This window comes from Colobus angolensis, unplaced genomic scaffold (genome assembly GCF_000951035.1).
Source record: "Colobus angolensis palliatus isolate OR3802 unplaced genomic scaffold, Cang.pa_1.0 Scaffold131, whole genome shotgun sequence".
Lineage (NCBI taxonomy): Eukaryota > Metazoa > Chordata > Mammalia > Primates > Cercopithecidae > Colobus > Colobus angolensis.
The window spans coordinates 8,752,858-8,773,116 of record NW_012114364.1 but is presented as its reverse complement, the minus strand read 5'-3'; the positions used below and the strand labels follow the sequence as shown (position 1 = coordinate 8,773,116).

At 35.2% G+C, this 20,259-nt stretch overlaps 1 protein-coding gene across 1 annotated transcript; it reads left to right on the top strand.

Annotated features, from left to right (window-relative positions):
• Positions 1-462: 462 nt before the first annotated feature.
• Positions 463-17,281, top strand: TSPAN19 (tetraspanin 19). The gene is given in 9 exon segments (XM_011934138.1): positions 463-562; positions 651-723; positions 2,747-2,871; positions 7,640-7,714; positions 11,558-11,587; positions 11,589-11,669; positions 13,650-13,793; positions 15,251-15,334; positions 17,042-17,281. Coding segments are annotated over 9 exon segments (747 nt in total). The 5' UTR covers positions 463-496; the 3' UTR covers positions 17,111-17,281.
• The last annotated feature ends 2,978 nt before the right edge of the window (positions 17,282-20,259 follow it).

The following is a 20,259-nucleotide window of genomic DNA, read 5'->3' as shown; positions in this document are numbered from 1 at the left end:
ATTATTCTGAGAAGGGGCATGCAGAAGTGAGGAAAACTTTCTAGCCAGGGGAAAAAGGTATATTAAGACTGGAAAATTTCCTGGCCATCTAATGGTTAGGATTAAAATAAACATTTAAAAATACAATAAGACTGAAAACAAAATATCTTATGCTTTCTGAAATTGCAAGAACTTCAGTAAGGCTGCTTGACTTGTTATACAACTATCTTCTTAGTCTTGATTACCTAGTAAAAGCATTGCAGATATATATTTATTATTTTAAGGACAGATACTCTCTAGTAAAAAAAAAAATGCAGACAAGGTACAGTTTCAAGATACCTTCAATATGTCCTTTCATTTAGAGATGGGAGTATGTTATACTGATAACTGATTTGAGAAGAAAAATGTGCAAATAACGAACATAAGTAGGGCGAAATATTTAAAGTTGTTGTGTAGAGTGTTTATAAAAAAGTTATGGTTGTCTTTTCAGAATAATCCATATCTTGGAAGAAAAATAATGTTAAGAAATAACAAAACAATAATTATTAAGTACTTTCTTAATCTCATTAATGGAGCTTTCATGGTAAGAATCTTCATAATTATATAGTAAAGAAAATGTAATCTATTGTTAGGCAATTACGAAAAAATAAGCATTGACTTTCTTTTTTTAGGTTCTTGGACTTATATTCATGGGATTTGGTGCATGGCTTTTATTAGATAGAAATAATTTTTTAACAGCTTTTGGTATGTATCTATTTTTGTTTATCTCTCAGTGAAACAGACATTCCATTTTAAACAGTTGTATACACAATTTATTCAGCAGGTGGCAGTATTTCTCTGGAATTTATCAAGTGTTGTCTAGCATTCCCTCTGAAAGTCTTCATCAGTTGCAGAGATTTGTTAAAGGATACAAAATTACAGCTAGATAGAAGAAAAAAGTTCTAGTGTTCTATACTACTGTAGGATGACTGTAGTTGACAATAATGTATTACATAGTCACAAATAGCTAGAAGAATATTGATTATTCCCAACACACAAAAATGATACATATTTGAGATGAATGGATATGCTAATTACTCTGATCTGATCACTATAAATATTGTGAGAATTCAAAGCATAGGTAGAAGATATAACCTGTAGTGACTCCTTAAACTGAGAAGAACAACACTGGGAGATTTTAGGAGGAAGATGGTTTACGATAAAGTAGAGAAGGCATAGACTAATGTAGACATCTGTATAAAAACAACACCTATGAATATGTACAATTATTAGTTGTCACTTTAAAAAGAAAAATTAAAAATGCAATTTTAAACATGTAACTTTCCTATTAAAAGCTTTAATCTGACTCCCCATCGCCACTATTTACTCATATAGCACATATTACTAAGCATCTTCTCTGTGTCAGTCATTGCCCTAAACACTGAGGATATGGTAGTGAGCAAACAAAATAAAGTTCCTATTCTCATGGAGCTTTATTTCAGTGAAGAAGACTGAAAAACAAAGTGCCTATAATTTCACCCCTGAAAACATTTTTAGTCTCATCTGACTCAAACCGTAAGTGGAAACAAAGCTGAGTTTCTTACCCACCCTGTGCTGCTGGATGTCTCAGAAATGCTCCACCGTTCCAACCTGGATATTTCCAGTGACCAATAAAGCCTATGCTCAGATGTTACCTTTTCCAGCAGCCTTGCCCAAACCTTCTAACCTTCTCCCCCAGCTGGTTTAGGTGCTTCTGTTCCCAGTAGTACGCCGGCAAACGTTTAACAACCAGTTCTGGAATGGAGAATACTGATTTATGACATCTGCCCATTTCCATGGTTTAAATAGGTAGAAGATATAACCTGTAGTGACTCCTTAAACTGAGAAGAACACTGGGAGATTTTAGGAGGAAGATGGTTTCTCTTTTCTCTTCTCATTGTTTTAATTCTAACTAGCACTGTACTTTTAAATACACTGTAGTTTACAATGTTTTAATGTGTATAGCACATGATTGACGTAGCAGTTCCTCAATGGCCAGTTTGAAGGTGTCAAAATGAATTCACTTGGTTTGCAGATTTCCTGGAAATATCACAATTTGGCTTTTATGAGCCAATACAAGCTCACTCCAGCACACCACTGCCTACACTGTTCTCCCATAACACCTCCCACATATTTAATTCATTTATCCATCCTTCTTTTTTAAAACAATCATTTGTTGAGCATTTACTGTTCTGCTGTTTGTGCCACAGCACCAAGCATTCAACAGGCAGCCTGTTGACTGGATAAATATATATAATATCTAGCACTGAGGGCTCACAGTCTAGATGGGGAAAACTAAAATATAGTTTGAAAGGGATCATATTAGCAATAAATTCAGGGTGTATACATCTAACTCACACATATTAGGTTCTAAAGATTTTTGATGAATGAATGAATACATGAATGTTTGAATATACATTAGACATAGGTGAGATCTTAGAAAAAAATTTCTTCTATCATAGAAGACAGGGAGGATAAGGGTAAAGATATCTGAAATATAAGAAATTCTCTTCATGTCAGAACACGAAGAAAGGTTGTTTCTAAAAGTAAGAGCTGGTACATGAGGTCAAAAATTGAGAGACAGAGAAAGAGAGAGAAAGAGAGACAGAGGGATAGAGAGAATCCTGGTGGTTTGGCAACAGCTGCTCAGAAAAACTTTTGGTTGCTGTAATTGTTGTTAAATAGAAAATAAAATACCACTTCATATAAAAATACCACTTCATAATAAGTAATTTTGTTCTTTTCACAGATGAAAATAATCACTTCATAGTATCTATTTCTCAAATTTTGATTGGAATGGGGTCTTCTACTGTTCTTTTTTGTCTATTGGGTTATATAGGAATTCACAACGAAATCAGATGGCTCCTAATTGTGGTACGTATTTTATGTCAATAGCTTGAATTTTTATCTTAGATTTTTAAGTATCTAAGTTACACAAATGAATAGTGATTTTTATTACCATGGCACTGCAGTAGAGTATGTCCTTAGAGCAATTCAATTGAAGCACACCCTCCTCCCTCCAACAAAGTCACTTTTCCAGATAGGACTTTCTCAGTGAGTTTTCTATGAACTGAATCTGTACCTCAACACATTTGGACATTTACTTTTCAACACAGAGTCAATAGGACTCTCTGTCTCCTAGGGTGAACTACAATTCACCAAACTTAAGAATCCAAAGGCTAGAATTAGAATAAAATGTATTTAAGTCAATGAGCAATGTAGCTTACCAGGGTAAAAGAAACATGATCTATAGTCAGCACATTTTTCTCTTTATGGGCATGGCACGAGGAAAGGTAACTTACTTATATATGTATTTTTTTATAATTTCAACTTTTATTGTATATTCAGGGTACACGTGAAAGTTTATTACATGGGTATATTGCATGATGCTGAGGTTTGGAGTTTGATTGATCCTTTCACCCAGCTAGTGAGTGAGCACAGTAACCAGCAGTTACTTTTTCAACCCTTGCCCCACTCTTTTCCTCCCCTCTTTAATAATAGTGTCTATCATTGCCGTGAAAGGTAACTTATAATTGCGATCACAAATTGTTATTTTTAAAAGAGAACTATAATTACTGAAAGAGGCAGACTGTAGCATCTGGCTTCTGCACTATTTCTCTCAAGGCTTGTAATGTGAAAAGACAAATTATATTCCAGAGTACTGACCTGGACATGAGCCAATTACCATACATGTGGCAGTTATGGATCCCAATTCACATACTCAGATGAAATATAGCCTTTACATTTTTCTCTAAATCAAATTGATTTTAATTTGCAACCAAGCAGATAGGAAGTTCAGCTGCTGTCATTTTGTGCCTTACCAGGAAGAATGCAGAGACACTGAGCTTTTATGGAGCACTGAAAGTCTGGGTGCTCACCCTGGACACTAGTTACCAGTCTATGCCACTTACCACAAACACACTCACTTTCCCAGGTCACAAGGTCCCTTCAGGTGTACCCACTCTGCTGTTTGAAAGGTGTGGGTGGCAAAGGTAGGGCTGCTATTCATCCAGTATTTACCAGTATAGGCATACCAGTGAAACCCTTTTGTGAAATATTGGTAAATAACCAATACCTCAGTTCCATTCCTTCAGTCTTCCTTCCCTGAGACAGTGAGCCTCCCTAGTGACACAGCAATTAGGAGGTACACCTGGCATAGGAATCAGTTGCTGCCTATTAATAGTAATTTCTACTATTATTTGTATATTACCCTGGGACAGGCATTTTACGTATGGACCCCGATTTCCCTCTGGGGTTTTACCACCTTACCAGGGCAGTGCCAGGATTCCAAGGACTATGCTGTTGCTCTGAAAACCCATAGACATCCAGATTCCACCTCAAAATCTTTTTAGTCTAAGAAGAGACTTTACTCTCTCCTCTTATTCTCCTTCAAGGCCAACCCTTTCTTCTCAAATCTTATCTTTCTCTTTTTCCAGGATCCTTAGCATAATTTTCTCACTGAGCTTCAGATTTGGGATATAAAAACCAGGACAGAAATGGCTTACAAGAAAATCTTGATTTTTTCTTCTTGTCACAAATTTCCATGTAGGCAAAGGAAATGCAGAGTCTACTACTTATACAATGTTACAATGTAGGGGGTAGAGGATAGGAAAGGAAGGGGAAAAGTAGAGGGAGAAAAACAAACATTTCCTAAGTTTCTGCCTCATATAATTCAAATATTAATGGCATCTGAATGAGAAAGCCTAATAGATATCATTATAAGGATACACATGAACACAGGATCTGACAGATTAGGGCCTGGAACCAAGATACCACCATTCCTTCTAGACATTCCATGGAAGGGTACTGCTAATTTGGCCATTGTGACACTCTCTGAATTTACCAATATTTTTCTGATGAATCTATTTTTCCCTGAACCAAATTAATTCACACAGTCAACTTATGGGCAAATATTATAGGCCTAAAAGCTATTCCATGTCTTGGGCACGGTGGTTCACGCCTGTAATCCCAGCACTTTGGGAGGCCGAGGCGAGCGGATCACAAGGTCAAGAGATCAAGACCATCCTGGCCAACATGGTGAAACCCCATCCTTCTAAAAATACAAAAAATTAGCCAGGCATGGTGGCAGGCACCTGTAATCCCAGCTACTTGGGAGGCTGAAGCAGGAGAATCGCTTGAACCCGGGAGGTGGAGGTGGCAGTGAGCTGAGGTTACACCATTGCACTCCAGCCTGGGCAAAAAGAGCAAAACTCCGTCAAAAAAAAAAAAAAAGCTATTCCATGTCTTAAAGGTGATTTTACATACTCCTACTCTAATCTAAGATGGCTCACACCTGTAATCCCAACAATTTTGGGAGGCCAAGGCAGGCAGATCACCTGAGGTCAGTAGTTGGAGACCAGCCCGGCCACCACGGTGAAACCCCGTCTCTACTAAAAACACAAAAATCAGCCTGGCGTGGTGGTGGGCACCGGTAATCCCAGCTACTAGGGAGGCTGAGGCACGAGAATCGCTTGAACCCAGGAGGCAAAAGTTTCAGTGAACAGAGATTGCGTCACTGCACTCCAGCCTGGGCCACAGAGCAGACTCCATCTCAAAAAAAAAAAAAGGTTTCATACAATTTTTCCTACTGTTCCCAATCCCTTATTAGTATAAGATTAAGTGAGATATTGCATGTAGAAGTTAAAAATCTGAACATCTAAATAGATGTAAAGAGCACGTTTTTGTCTCTGAATTTTTTTTTCTCTGAAACTAGGAAACATAACTTATGCCAAGAAGAAAATTTTGGTCTGATATTTTAAGGTATTAAATATTTTTTTTTTTTTTTTTTTTTTTTTTTTTTTTTTTTTTTGAGGCGGAGTCTTGCTCTGTCGCCCGGACTGGAGTGCAGTGGCCGGATCTCAGCTCACTGCAAGCTCCGCCTCCCGGGTTTACGCCATTCTCCTGCCTCAGCCTCCGGAGTAGCTGGGACTACAGGCGCCCGCCACCTCGCCCGGCTGGTGTTTTTTTGTATTTTTAGTAGAGACGGGGTTTCACCGTGTTAGCCAGGATGGCCTCGATCTCCTGACCTCGTGATCCGCCTGTCTCGGCCTCCCAAAGTGCTGGGATTACAGGCTTGAGCCACCGCGCCCGGCCGATATTAAATATATAAAATATGTGTAATTAAATAATTTTTCTCTGTAAGGGCCAAGTAAAAAGTAAATAAATAATAAAATAAATCATTAGTACTTATATTTTGCCTAGTAAATATTCAGACCGCTTACTTTTAAAATTATTATGAATTCTAAATCTTGTTTTTCCTTCTTTCTTTTTTGTTTTTTTGAGATGAAGTCTCGCTCTGTCGCTAGGCTGGAGTGCAGTAGCACAATCTCGGCTTACTGCAATGCAACCTCCACCTTCCAGCTTCAAGCGATTCCCCTGCCTCAGATTCCCAAGTAGCTGGAATTACAGGTGCGAGCCACCATGCCCGCCTAATTTTTGTGTTTTTAGTAGAGACAGGATTTTACCATGTGGGCCAGGCTGGTCTTGAACTCCTGACCTGAAGGAATCTGCCCGCCTTGGCCTCCCAAAGTGCTGGGATTACAGCCATGAGCCACGGCACCCAGCTGAATTCTAAATCTTATATATTAATATGTGCTGTGTAAAAGTTGCCAATACCGGCAGGAAATCACTTTTGTCAGACCCAGACAAAATAGAGCCAGGAAAGTCTAAAGGAGAGGAGGCTCATGCTACGTGTCTGAAATAAATACTGTTTCTAAGGACTTTCTGAAAACTCCCAGCTGGAAACTGACTTCAGTCATCTCCTGCTTTTATAATGTTTATGACTTGATATTCCTTAGGACTGCAGTAATTCCGATGAGATGTTCTTGGAAGAGCACTTGACCAGTCATGGCATTTCTACCAGTGAACTGGCAACAACTCTGGCTTTGAATCTTTAGAACCAATAAACTCTGTTTCTAAGCAGTTTATGTCAATCTCACCCTTTTTGCTACTAAATACTTCCCTCTACCCTCTCCTCACAGAATGAACTGGTAGTTTACCATTTCATGCAATCTGGACTATAAATCTTTATTTCTTATTCTTGAATAAATCAACATATTTAGAGATAATTTTCTTTTGTGCCTTTTTTTAGGTTGACAATAGCTATGAAGAAGACTAAAGTGGCCGTATATTTTTTTAAAAATTAAACAGTCTAATAAATATAAAAAATTATTTTATTTGGTTTAGATACAAGCATTTTTAGTTTTCAGGAAATAGTCCAAATGTATGTACAGAATTAAGTTTATTATTGCAGTTGCTTTTGTTATATTTTCTGCATGGGTTTAAATAGTACATCAGAAATTTAGTTTCAGCAAAATAATGTGAGGTGAAGATAATTAAATTCACCCTATAATAGTTTTATAACTGAATTAAGATGGCATCATTGACAACTCTATTGGACCAAGGTGCTCATTAATTACTATCACTTCTTTCTCTCTTGCTTTTACCTAAATGTTCATTTGTTTTTTACTTTGCCTTGCTATTTCCCTAATTTCATTCATATTTATGAAGTCAGGAAGCCTCAGCAATACCCATATATACTTTATGGTTGCATATTTCCAATGGTGTGTGTTTTCCTATTATTTGAGCATACAAAATATATATTAGTAGCATAGTCATCATCTCTATTTTTCTTTTGTTTTAGTATGCAGTATTGATAACATGGGTCTTTGGTGTTCAGGTTGTACTTTCAGCATTCATCTTCACAAAGAAAGAGGAGGTATGGAAAGTAAATCCTTATCAATACATCCTGTTATTTGAAGTTTAAAGGAAATTGGATACCTTAGAGTATTGAGACTATTGGTCATATATTAAAAGCCAAAGGTAAATTTATTTAGGGGAAAATAATATTCAATGAAAGTACTAGAGTATAGGAAGGGGCCAGGAGTCAGATAGAAAAGGGTAGACAGGGGAACTTGCCTTTAACTCCATTTACATATGATTAGAAAGTAGCTTTAAATATCAAACAGTATTGAGGAAGAGGAGGTGGTACTGAGATTTACAAGTTCAAATTTTTACCATCTCCTCCTACCAACTCTGGCTACCACTACTGACCCAATCACGGTATTATATTTTTGCAAAGAAACAAATTTAGACTCTAACTAATTTGAAATTTAGCAATTTCACTTAAGCAAGACATACTGAATAATTCCTGTATTTTCCACATGTAGAGTGATGAGTGATTAAATTAATTAGAGCAAGATTTAGGTTTATCAAATTTAGTTCAAAACAGCATACAATAAGCCTGGAAAAACTTTTGGTCAGCAAAACTTACCTGTTACAACCTACAGTTACTTTTCATCCTTTAAGACATTTCAATATTTCAGTTCAGTCAAGGTCTATCTTGTATCATGGGAGATTAATTGTCCTATAGTAAGATGAATATGTACTTGAAGTCATACAGATATGAATATGATTAGGGATCAACAACCTGCTTTACAGCTCTGAGCCTAGGTCCTTATCTGTAAAATATAATTAATACCTACCTACCTTACAGAGTTGTCATTAACTGACAATGTGTCAAGTTTCAGTTGTAGAGTAGCTACTCAAGAGTTCTCTTCCCTCACCTTACTTAATCTTGAAGGATCTCTTGATTAATTTATATAGTTCCTAGATTTTCTTTATATCTATCTATACTCCTCTGTAATGGCCAAAGTTCAAAAAAATATCTTTCCTGTATGACACCATTGCCCTCCAACTTCATTCTTTACTGGACAGCTCATCATCCAGTGCCTACTGTTAATGGCCTGGCATTTAGACCTAAAATTACTTTTCTCCACATCTAAAATGTGTGTGTGTGTGTTGGGGGGGGGGAGTTTTAAAGGTATGTTGGCTGCAGCAGTTAAGTTTTGGAAAGCTGTTTTGCTGGCAAAACACCAAATCCCAATCTATCATCCTCAGATTTTTCAACCTTATGATAGAACATAAATATGACACATAAGAGCTATCAACATGTAAATATAGTTTATCAGTCACCCATATTTGCTTCAATGTTATGCACAGACTCCTGTATCTCTCTATATATTAGAAATAAGAACTGATTAATAACTACCATGTGCCAGAGACTGTGATAAACACTATAGCCATTGTATTATTAATCCTCATAGCAACCCCTAGAGACGCACCGTAAGTCCTACTTTATAGAAGAGAAGACTGAGGCTTTGAGATTAGAAATGCTTGTTAAAGTATTTCATGGCCAAATGACAAAGCCTAGACTCAAATACTCATTAGCTGACCCCAGAGCTAACAACTTTGTTTACATCAATTTGTGTTCTGCATTCAAACTGGATTAAGTTCTTAAGAGCCTCTAAATCTTTTATGTCATTTACAGTACCTAACTTAGTGTGGAAGATACACTAGGCCTTTAATAGATGCTTACCAAATTGAGTAAGCATAAAGGAATTTTACTTATACATTAGTCACATAGGTCACATATGAAAGTACTTATGTATGAAGTTGTCATTTATATGCACTCTGGATCTCCCAAATAATGTTTTAGAAACAAAACGAAGCCATAAGTTTCACCCCCCACACACTGCCAACAGCACTATATATTTTTTTTATTCTAAATAAAAATGAACAGAGTATAAAATAGATTTAAATTCTCCTTTTCATTTTTCTAGTCTTCTTAAATGTATTAAAATACAGATATATAAGTAACTAAGTAAGATTTTAGTTTACATGCCTTTTATAATTATTGTGATATTCCTACCAGTTACTTAGTTTTTACTGTCAAAGACAGCATAATTCAGTAAAAATCATTAGACTAGTACTCAAATGATCATATTTAAAGTCTCAGCTCCTTGTAAACAAAAGTAAATAATTAAATTCCCTGAGTGTCTGTATTCTCATTCATAAAATGGTAATAATATCTTTTCTTCCTACGTTTTGGTATTATTGAGGACCAAATTAGTAATTTGTTATAAAAAATTATATAAATTTGTAAATGCTTAAGTTACTACAATAATCATTCTACCTTTGCATTACCTTGATTTTGAAATTGCAAAGTTTTGTTTATCCCCATCCAAATCTGATCATTTTTGTGTTAGTATTGTAGGAGAGAAAAAGTTATACTTCATCCATCACAAGGTTCTTGGCTGAGATCCCTATAACAAAAGACAAACTAATAAACGAAAAGCATAGCAAATTTACTTAACCAAAAAATAAAGACTCAGAGATCCAAGGAAATCTATTTTTGTGGATAGTCATGTGAAAGTGTTATTGGAGCACAAAAGCATGTAATCTAATGGTAATAAACTGGGAGAAATTTAGCAAGGCCTGTCTGTTCAGATGCTTCTTGGCTTCTGCATATAGGATAGAACCACTCTGGAATGAGGATCTTATGCTATACCTTCAGGGAAAATGGGTCGGATAATTCCTTTTTTTTTTTGAGATGGAGTCTCGCTCTGTCACCCAGTCTGGAGTGCAGTGGTGCATCTCAGCTCACTGCAACCTCGGCCTCCCAGGTTCAAGCGATTCTCCTGCCTCAGTCTCCCAAGTAGCTGGGACTACAGGCATGCAGCACCACGCCCAACTAGTTTTTGTATTTTTAGTAGAGACGGCGTTTCACCATGTTTGCAAGGATTGTCTCGATCTCTTGACCTCATGATCCGCCTGCCTCGGCCTCCCAAAGTGCTGGGATTACAGGCGTGAGCCACCACACCCAGCCAGTGAGAATTCTTTTATGACCTGCCTCATGGAAGAAAGGCTGGAGAAGGTCAGAAAGTGACCTTCCTGCTTCTGCAGTTTTCTCAATTTCCTTGAGCTTAAAATACTCAGCATACAAAGGTGCTATATTTTGGAGTGTTGTATTCTGAGGCCTGATAGTATTACAAAAGGATAATATTTAAAACTTAAAAATCATAATTTTTGTGGAAATATGCAGTAGATTTCAGAAGTCAATTGTTTTATTTGACATCTTAATTAATGAGGGAATCAGTATGATATAAAAATTAATTCAAAGGAGACTCCAAAGAGGACATTTACATAGGCCATCACTTAATAGATGCAAAACAGGTTTGGAGAGAGAAGGAATTAAATATACCTTCACCGAGAAAAATATACATTTGTCTGACCAAGTATAATTTGCATAAACACAGTTTTCTACAACTTCTGAACTTGTAAAATAAATTATTAATCATGAAAAGTACAGTACAGACCCCCACAGAATCAAGGAATGTTGAAGTTTGCCAGAAAAAGCCTAGTGTCCATTGAAAAGACACTCAACAAACTTTTGGCTTATTTAAAAGACTTTTACAGTGTTTTTCCTGAGAGTATGAGAAGAAATTTCCCTTAGATATGCATGAGAATAGCACATTACTTCTTCCTTAATTGTAAAATGAGCCTATAGATATTCTTCCTATAGATTATGAATTGAAAAGCCATATGCTTTGATACCCACGGAAATTGTTAAAAAGTTGTTTTAAAAAGAAATAAACAGAAAACAGAAAAGTAATATTGAATATTCTCTTCATGATGGTACTCTTGAGGAACCGTCAATTTCTATGAAATTTTTATGGATACATTTCTACAAAATTTTCATTTTTAATACAATTTTCTACAGGTTCAGCAACTATGGCATGACAAAATTGATTTTTGTGATTTCTGAGTATGGATCTAAAGATAAGCCTGAAGATATAACCAAGTGGAGTATTCTGAATGCTTTACAGAAAACAGTAAGATGAAATTAACTTAAAAATTAGATGTCAGTGTTGTTCACTGTGGGACAGAAGAGAGAATAGGTCAGGGCAGGGGATGGGGCAGAAGAATGAGAGTTTGTTGTATTTCTTTCAAACAAACTGGGCAAAAAGGGCATTCTCCCCATTTACAAATCTTGAGTTATATCTACCTTTTGTAACTCCTGTGTTAATTGATGTGCATTTTAACTTGGTTTCGCCTGGAAAAGTGCTGCTGGTCTTTTGCCAAGTGGGGTAGTCTATCCTGCTGCACCTGATGGGAGACAAGTCTAAGCAGTAGTCTCTGCTGGCAGCATGGTGGTTACCATTTGAGTCTGAATACCAGGATGGCTGTGAAGTAGCTTTGTAGTTCTGGGCAAGTAACCTTCTTAAACTCATAGTTCCACATTCGTAAAATGAGCATACTAACCCCTACCTCTGGTTGGCAGGAATAAATGCAGTAATATATACGATACATAGAAAGGCTTGGATCTGTGGCATAAATGCAACTAATACTTTTTAGCTAATTTTTTAAGATTATTATTTCACAGTGCAGGTTTTTTCTGGACAGGTGCAGTGGAAGAGTAAGAGAAGGGTATTGTCGACCAAATGGTTTACAGAAATAGATCAGCACCTAGAATATAATAAGTGCCCAATTAAAAAAATAGCAAACATTTACATAGTCCCAGACTTGTTTGTAAGTGCTTTGCATATATTAGCTAATTCAATCCTCCCCACCCTATAAAATAGGAACTGTTATCCTCATTTTATAGATGAAAAACTGAGAAATTAAGCAATTTAATGAGGATTGCACATCTAATAAGTGGCAGAACCAAGATTCAAACCCACACAATCTGACACTAGATTCTGTACTCTTTACTGATATATTATATGCCTCACATAAAAAATAGTTATTTTTAGTACATATGATAATGGAAATAAATTTTAAGATAATCGAAATGTAATTACAAATACTTTTACTCATCGTCGTCTTCTCTTATGTATATGATCCGTACATGTGTTGTATTTTCAGACTGCATTACAACTTACAGTAGAGGAGTGAACCTTTCTATGGTCAGAAAATGATGAGGAAACAATTCTGTATATCATATCACTACTATTAGTGAAATTCCAGCTGTCAGTTCCTAGCCATTAATATAACTGAGATAATATACGTAGATTTGTTTGTTTAAGCTAACTTTCAGTAACCTAATTCTCAATCACTATTTTAGTTATCAGCATTTACTAGAATTGTGCAAAGATTGTTGGTATATATTGTAAACATAGGCAGTACTAATGTTATCATTTTCCATAAAAGTTTAGAAAACAATTACTTCACCTTTCTCTTATTTCCTAAGTGACAAATATGTAAACTGATTCTTTCATATCCTCCTAACTCTGCTTGATAGGATTCCAGAATCAGCACTGCGAATGAGACATTTCTTAAAAGTTGGATCATATTATGACTATTTTTACTATCCTCTTTTGGTTCTTTATGGTAATTTTCACACAATACAAAATTGAAAGTTAACATCTCACATTAATCCTAGAAAAGTAGATATTACCCTGAATCTCTTTTTAGGTATACCAAACATATGCTTTAAATACAAAGAGAACTGCTATAGTTAGGAGAAGGATATGGTTCAGGTGACTGTTTTATATTATGGCCCTAAGCATCATTTATATGTAAGCATATCAAGTATATCTTCTATCCTGGATAAAATTCAGATGTAATAATTCTATCCAATCAGAAGTCACTAATGTGAGCAGAAATCTTTAGCTATGGTTAACAACAATAATAGCGGAAACAAAGTAATGAATTAAATAAACACAAATATACTTATTTATTTAATTCATTACATATTCATGGGGAAAAATTAATGAGTTATCTTCATCACAAAAACTACTTCAATATTAATCTCATATAATTAACTGCATTTTGAACATTTTATGGTAAAATTCATACAAGCTTTTTCCTAGTTACAGTGTTGTGGCCAACATAATTACACAGACTGGATAAAGAATAAGAACAAAGAAAATTCAAGACAGGTGCCATGTTCTTGCACAAAGTCTGCTTTAAGAAAATGGTTTTGTGATGAGCCATTGAATGCAACTTACCTTGAGGTAAAGATAAATCTAGTCTTCTCCAAGTATGTATAGTATTTTGTTTGTTTATTTTGCAAGTCAATTTAGAATTCTGAACAAATTTTGATATAAAAGTAATGTTGTTGATGGTGGCTACATTCCTAATCTACTTCCCTAAGTTGAACATGTAGTTAGGTAAATTGTAGTGTTATTTCCAGTGTATAATACATAAAGTAAATAAACTTCCTGGAAGTATACGATTTATGTATTCTTGGAACTTGGGATATCATCAGTCTTTCTCCCCAGCCTTCCTTGAGAAGTCCTGCAGAAAGAGGAGGCACTTTTGTCAAAGCCTTGGTGCATAAGATTGGAAAGGGAGCTATAACACCAGGAGTGAAAGGATAGGCAAAAACTAAAGGGAGTGGACCCCAGCAATGACGGGTTCAAGTAAGTGTGGCAGAAGCAAGAGTAAAGGGTTCTCTGGAGCAACTGTGATTTGCAGGTGTGGGACATTGATAATTAGATGTTTCTATCCCAAGAACTGCTAATACTTTGTAAAGTTTACATATTAAGCTTATTCTAATCTTAAGATATATTGTTTCAATTGCATAATTAATTCATAAATAAACGGAACATTACATTTTTTTAAAAAAGCATCTACTCTTTGGGAAATAACCATCTTAGATGGTGGTATATATAGTAGTTGCCCCATCTGCAGTTTCACATCCTGAGAGTTCAACCATTGAAAATATTAAGTGGAAAATTCCAGAAATAAACAATCATAAGTTTTAAATTGCACACTGTTCTGGGTAGTATGATGAAATCTTGTGTCTTCCTGCCCTGTCCCTCCTGGGACATGAGTCATCTCTTTGTCCAGTGTATTCACACTGCGGATGCTACCCATCCTTAGTCACTTAGAGTCATCTTCATTATCAGAACGACGGTTGAGGTATCACAGTGCCCGTGTTCAAGAACCCTTAATTTACTTAATGATGACCCCAAAGTGTAAGAATAGTAATGCTGGCATATTATTATAATTGTTCTATTTTATTATTAGTTATTGTTAATCTCTTGTGCCTAATTTATAAATTAAACTCTATTATATATATGTTTCTATAGAAAAAAATGTAATATATTTAGGGTTTGATACTGTCTGCAGTTTCAGGCCTCCACTGGGGGAATTTCTGGTGGGTAAATTACTGTATTCTGATGAATTACAATAGTCTGCAGAAGAGAAAATCTCTTTCCAAAATGCAATAAAATTCTGATTTTAATTACGTGATAACATCTTAGCACCTTTAAAATTAGCAACTGAGATGTCCTGCTGCCATACAAAGCTTTCTGGACTAAAAAGTCCGGTCTCCAGTTAGATACTGACTTACTATTTAGACTTTACTAGTAAATTACTAATCTCTGTTTACCTTTTATTTTTGTAAAGATTTACGTATAAGATCATTTGCATCTCCATGTCAATGTGAATAACTTCTTTTCCTTAGGGTTGTGAAAATAAAATCAGTACATGGTATAATGTTAATGTGTTAACCTTAATTGGAATTAACTTTGGACTTTTAACTTCAGAGGTAAGCTTTTGTACATATGTTAAAAAATGAAAAATATTAAGTATAAACTATACAGAATAAACTGCAGAGCAATGAGGTGGAGACCTAATCAGATAAGTTCATATAATAGGGCCAGGACTTTGAGGCTCTTTACATCCAAGAGTTGTATAGGTGATCCCTTAATCAGCCAGGTGGAGGAGCCTATTAATAAATGGTCATCCTGGAGGTAGTGATTTTATTACTTTGAGATATCTAGTATCTATTTATATTTTTATCTTTCTTTATATATATACACACACACACACACACACATACACATATAGATCTATAGATGTATAGATATCTTTACATGTATATATATGTTCATATATTGACAATAAGAGCATCATGTTGGGCAGTCTGCAAGTTGGCAGACTTCTGAAATCTAGGCAGATGTTTGACTTTAGTAAGATCCACTATTCACTCATATATTCATTAATTCAATGTATTTGGAAGGAGGGGGGCATTTACTGTGTGTCATGTACTGTACTAGATGTCGAATATACAATGAGACACAAAATAGACAAATTCCATGACCTAAAGGGGTCAACTGCAGAATTAGGTTTCAGAAACAAGACACTATTCTGTGGTCTTAGTGAAGACTATTAAGAATAAGTGCAGCCGGCTGGGCGCGGTGGCTCACGCCTGTAATCCCAGCACTTTGGGAGGCGGAGGTGGGTGGATCACGAGGTCAGGAGATTGAGACCATCCTGGCTAACACGGTGAAACCCCTTCTCTACTAAAAATACAAAAAATTGGCCGGGCATGGTGGCGGGTGCCTGTAGTCCCAGCTACTGGAGAGGCTGAGACAGGAGAATGGTGTGAACCCAGGAGGCGGAGCTTTCAGTGAGCTGAAATCCAGCCACTGCGCTCCAGCCTGGGAGACAGCGAGACCCCGTCTCAATAAAAAAAAAAAAAAAAGAAAAAGAAAAAAAGAAAAAGAATAAGTGCAGCCTATGGATTCAAAGAAACTGTAAGAGTAAATAAAATGGAGTGTTATTGTAGGGACTATGCCACTAAAACAAATACATAATGCATTTTTTGAAAGATAGCATAAGGATTCTGCATTTGACTTTGCATTGATCTATGAAACTCCTGATCTAAGTTTTCATCTCTTCAACTGGTAACAGTTTTACTCTCAAAATGGTAGTAAACCAAGACATTCTTTTATTTTAAGACATTCTTTATACACATTAATATCATTGTTTTTAAATGTTTATTCTCTATCGCGTTCATGCTGGAATATTTTAAGAAAAAAATGGAGAGGATAATATCCCCACCGCATTTTATCTTCTACCCTTTACAAACCACCTTTCATTGTCTATAACAAAAAGAAGCAGTTTTGTACATTTAATGACATAGTTAGAAAGGTATCGAACAACAACAACAAGAAAATCATCAGCAGTTTGTCAAGGCATCTAGCTCAGTGATAGCTAATGTAATTAAAACCTAAAGGTTTTCCCTTATTCTCCTCTATACATGAACTTGGTAACAGGTGGGTTATTCTTGAAGACTCGTTTTGCAGACTTCCTATTCACAACTGTATGTACCTTATTCTGAAATGTTCTCACCGGTTTTGATCCCTTTTCCCTTTACAATATGCATTTTGGTGACTATATAGTGTTAACTTTATAAATTACTCTTATCATTGATTAAATTTTGATCTCTTCTTGTTCCCTTTTCTTCCAGGTTTTCCAAGTCTCATTAACAGTTTGTTTCTTCAGACACATCAAGAATATAATCCATGCAGAAATGTGACCTTTGGATTTCAATTTGTTCAGAAGAAACAACCAGTTAATTCTTAAAATAATCACATTATATTATTTTATTCCAAAAATGTTTTGAATTTTATTAAATAACAGATCTATTCAAATTATTGATCATATAATACCAAATTACTGATTATAATAAAACAGTCATGAAATTATATTAATTTTGTTTTTCAAAATATTAAATTCTACAGTTCAGAAGTTCACCTGAATTTAAAGGATATAATCGTACATACCAAATTCAAAAGTATAGCCATATGTTTTGAGTTTCTTTTGTGGAGAAAATACCTATATGATGTTCAGAAAATACTAATTAAGTAAGCAATCATATCATGTACCTTTTATTTGTAGATCTTAAGAAAACAATACTGATTTTATAGGACATTTAAAAGAAAAATCTTTTATGACACTAACATCTGTACTAAATCTTCATGACACTGACATCTGTACTAAATCATTTATCTGTCTTTCCTGATAATGTTTGCAAGTGGATAATAAACCTAAAATTAGAGGCTTGGTTATACTTTTATGGCAATAACACAATATTAAAATAACAGTGCAGTTTTAACTGTAGTAAAAATAATCCATTCTAAATACTGAAATCCCATAGTCTTTACTAGCTCATTTTTCTTCTCTTTTTCCTGAAATGTTATTCAATGCATGTGTATACAACTCTCTGAAGGATATAAAAATAACCTATCTGTCCTATTTTCCTAGCAATGATCCTGTGAGAAAAATAAATTCTTTGAAAAGTAAAAAGTGCTATACAGATGTGAGATACTATTATTGTTGTCCTTAATAGCAAAAGACTGTCTTGACCTTGAGGACATGAAGAAAAGATAGATTAACTGAAGATCCTGCGTTGCTCCAACTCCTATAGAAAACTCACTCTCATTTACAAATTCAATCGTATCTCTTTTCATCCATCTATTTAGAACAGCGAAGGTTTCAGAGACTTGTGGCGTTTTTAATGTCGGCACAAAAGAAAATACAATAACCATTTTCCTCAATCTAACCTTCTTTAGGTTCAGATATGTCAAGTAGATACACCTTCTATTCTTTGGGAAATATTCTGTTGAGGCTTAAAACTCATCTTCAAAGTTCTGTTTTCTCTAAAATATGTCACAAGAACACACTGATAGCAAAAAGCTCTCTCTTAGGAATTGAAAACCAAACTATTGTTAATCAAATAAATATTATAGATCATTTGATTTTACATCAAAAAGTCTCTATATAATAGATTGCCTATTTATAGTTAATACAGTTAATTCAAAAATTGTATGTACCACTGACTGAATCAATCACCTTTATGATTCTAGGGAATATTGTTTTGAAGGAAGCTGTTTTATAACTTGAATAAAATAACTACTTATTTGGCAAAATAAAATAGAGTAGATCGGAATCATGCTTCTCTTCTTAATCTTGTCTTTTTTTTTTTTAATCTGAGATAGAACATTTGGAAAGGCCTAAAAATTAATCTGGATCAGAAGTGAAACCATGAATTAGAACCTAGGATAACACCTAATTCTGACTTTCCCTTCAAATGGTTATATCACTTACACAAACACATTTAACTTGCTTCAGGCTCCCCATTTTAATTATGCTTCAAAAATCAGGATTATTTTGAGATGGTATTCTATAAGTAGAATATTTTAAAATTCTTTTAGATAAGGATGTATGCATTCAGTCAACAAGCATTTATGGAGAACATACAATATATTCACCAGTGACATTGCTAATTATTGGGATATGAAGATGAAAAGATATACAGGGCTGACTTTAGGGGCATGCAACCTGCATTTAGCAGAGGCCCATGTAAGTAGCTTTGTAAGTAGCTGGCCCTGTCCCTGTTGTTAAACTTGGAGTCCAGTCATGAAGCCAGACATGAAAACAAAGAAAACAAATATATTTTATATATGTAATAAGTTTTATAGACACCAAGAGAGAGAGAATGCCAGTTTGCCTTAGATGTTCAGAGAGCACTTCTGAAAGAAAAGTCATTAATTCAGCAGTTACTCATTGAGCAACTACTATGTGTCCAGCACTGCACCGAGTGGTAGGGAAAAGGCAATGAATCAAATAAAACAAAACAACAATACAAAAAGACATTGCCTTCAGGAAGATTACCTTCAAGTCAGGAAAACTAAACAACAGAATATAAAGTAGATATCATGTCATGGCAGGAAGTGCTATAGAGAAAAGATCAGGAAGTAGAATAAGCAGGAGATGGGGGGTTGTGGGGATTGCAGTTCTAAATAAGGATATAACAACAAAAAAAGCCTCACTGAGAAAATGACTTTTGAGTAAAGTACTGATAGAGACAAGAAAATAAGGGGCAAGTGTGCTGTGAGCATGCTGAGTTCAAAGAAAGGCAAAAAAGCAGTGTGCCTAGTAAAGAGGCTGGGGAGGAATGGAGAAAGGTTCAGAGGGGTAAAAGGTCCTGACGGAATTTGACAGCCACTCTCAGGACTTTCATTTCTACTCAAGTAAGATGTAAAGCAATTGGCAGATTTTTCATAAGTGACATGGTCAGATTTGTATTTTAATAGCAATACAGCTGCCGTGTTAAAAATAAAGGGTGCAAGTGTGGAAGCAGAGAAAACAGACTGGATTTTATTTAATAATCTAGATAGATGATAGTGGATTAGGCTGAAGGGTAGAGATGAAGTTACTGAGAAGTGATCAGATTCTGTATGCATTTCCGTATGGAGTCATCAGAATTTACCCACAGTTTGAATGTGGGAATATGAAAGAGAGGAGTCAAGGATGACCAGAGTAACTGGAAGGATGGAATTACCATTTTCTAAAATGGGAAATAATTTGGAAGAAACAAGGTAATTTTAATACTTAACACCTTAAAAATCCTACCAAAATGATTTCTTAAGTGTCTGCATCCCCCACTAGTCAGCAAAAAACTTAAGGCTAGCTATTTTTTGAGTCATCTTTAAAACTTCAAAGTCCTGCTCAGAACTTAACAATAAATGTTAATAAACTTTAAAAGTGTCCAGGCATTTATCCATTTCTTCTAGGTTTTCTAGTTTATTTGTGTAGAGGTGTTTATAGTACTCTCTGATGGTAGTTTGTATTTCTGTGGGGTCAGTGGTGATATCCCCTTTATCATTTTTTATTGCATCTATT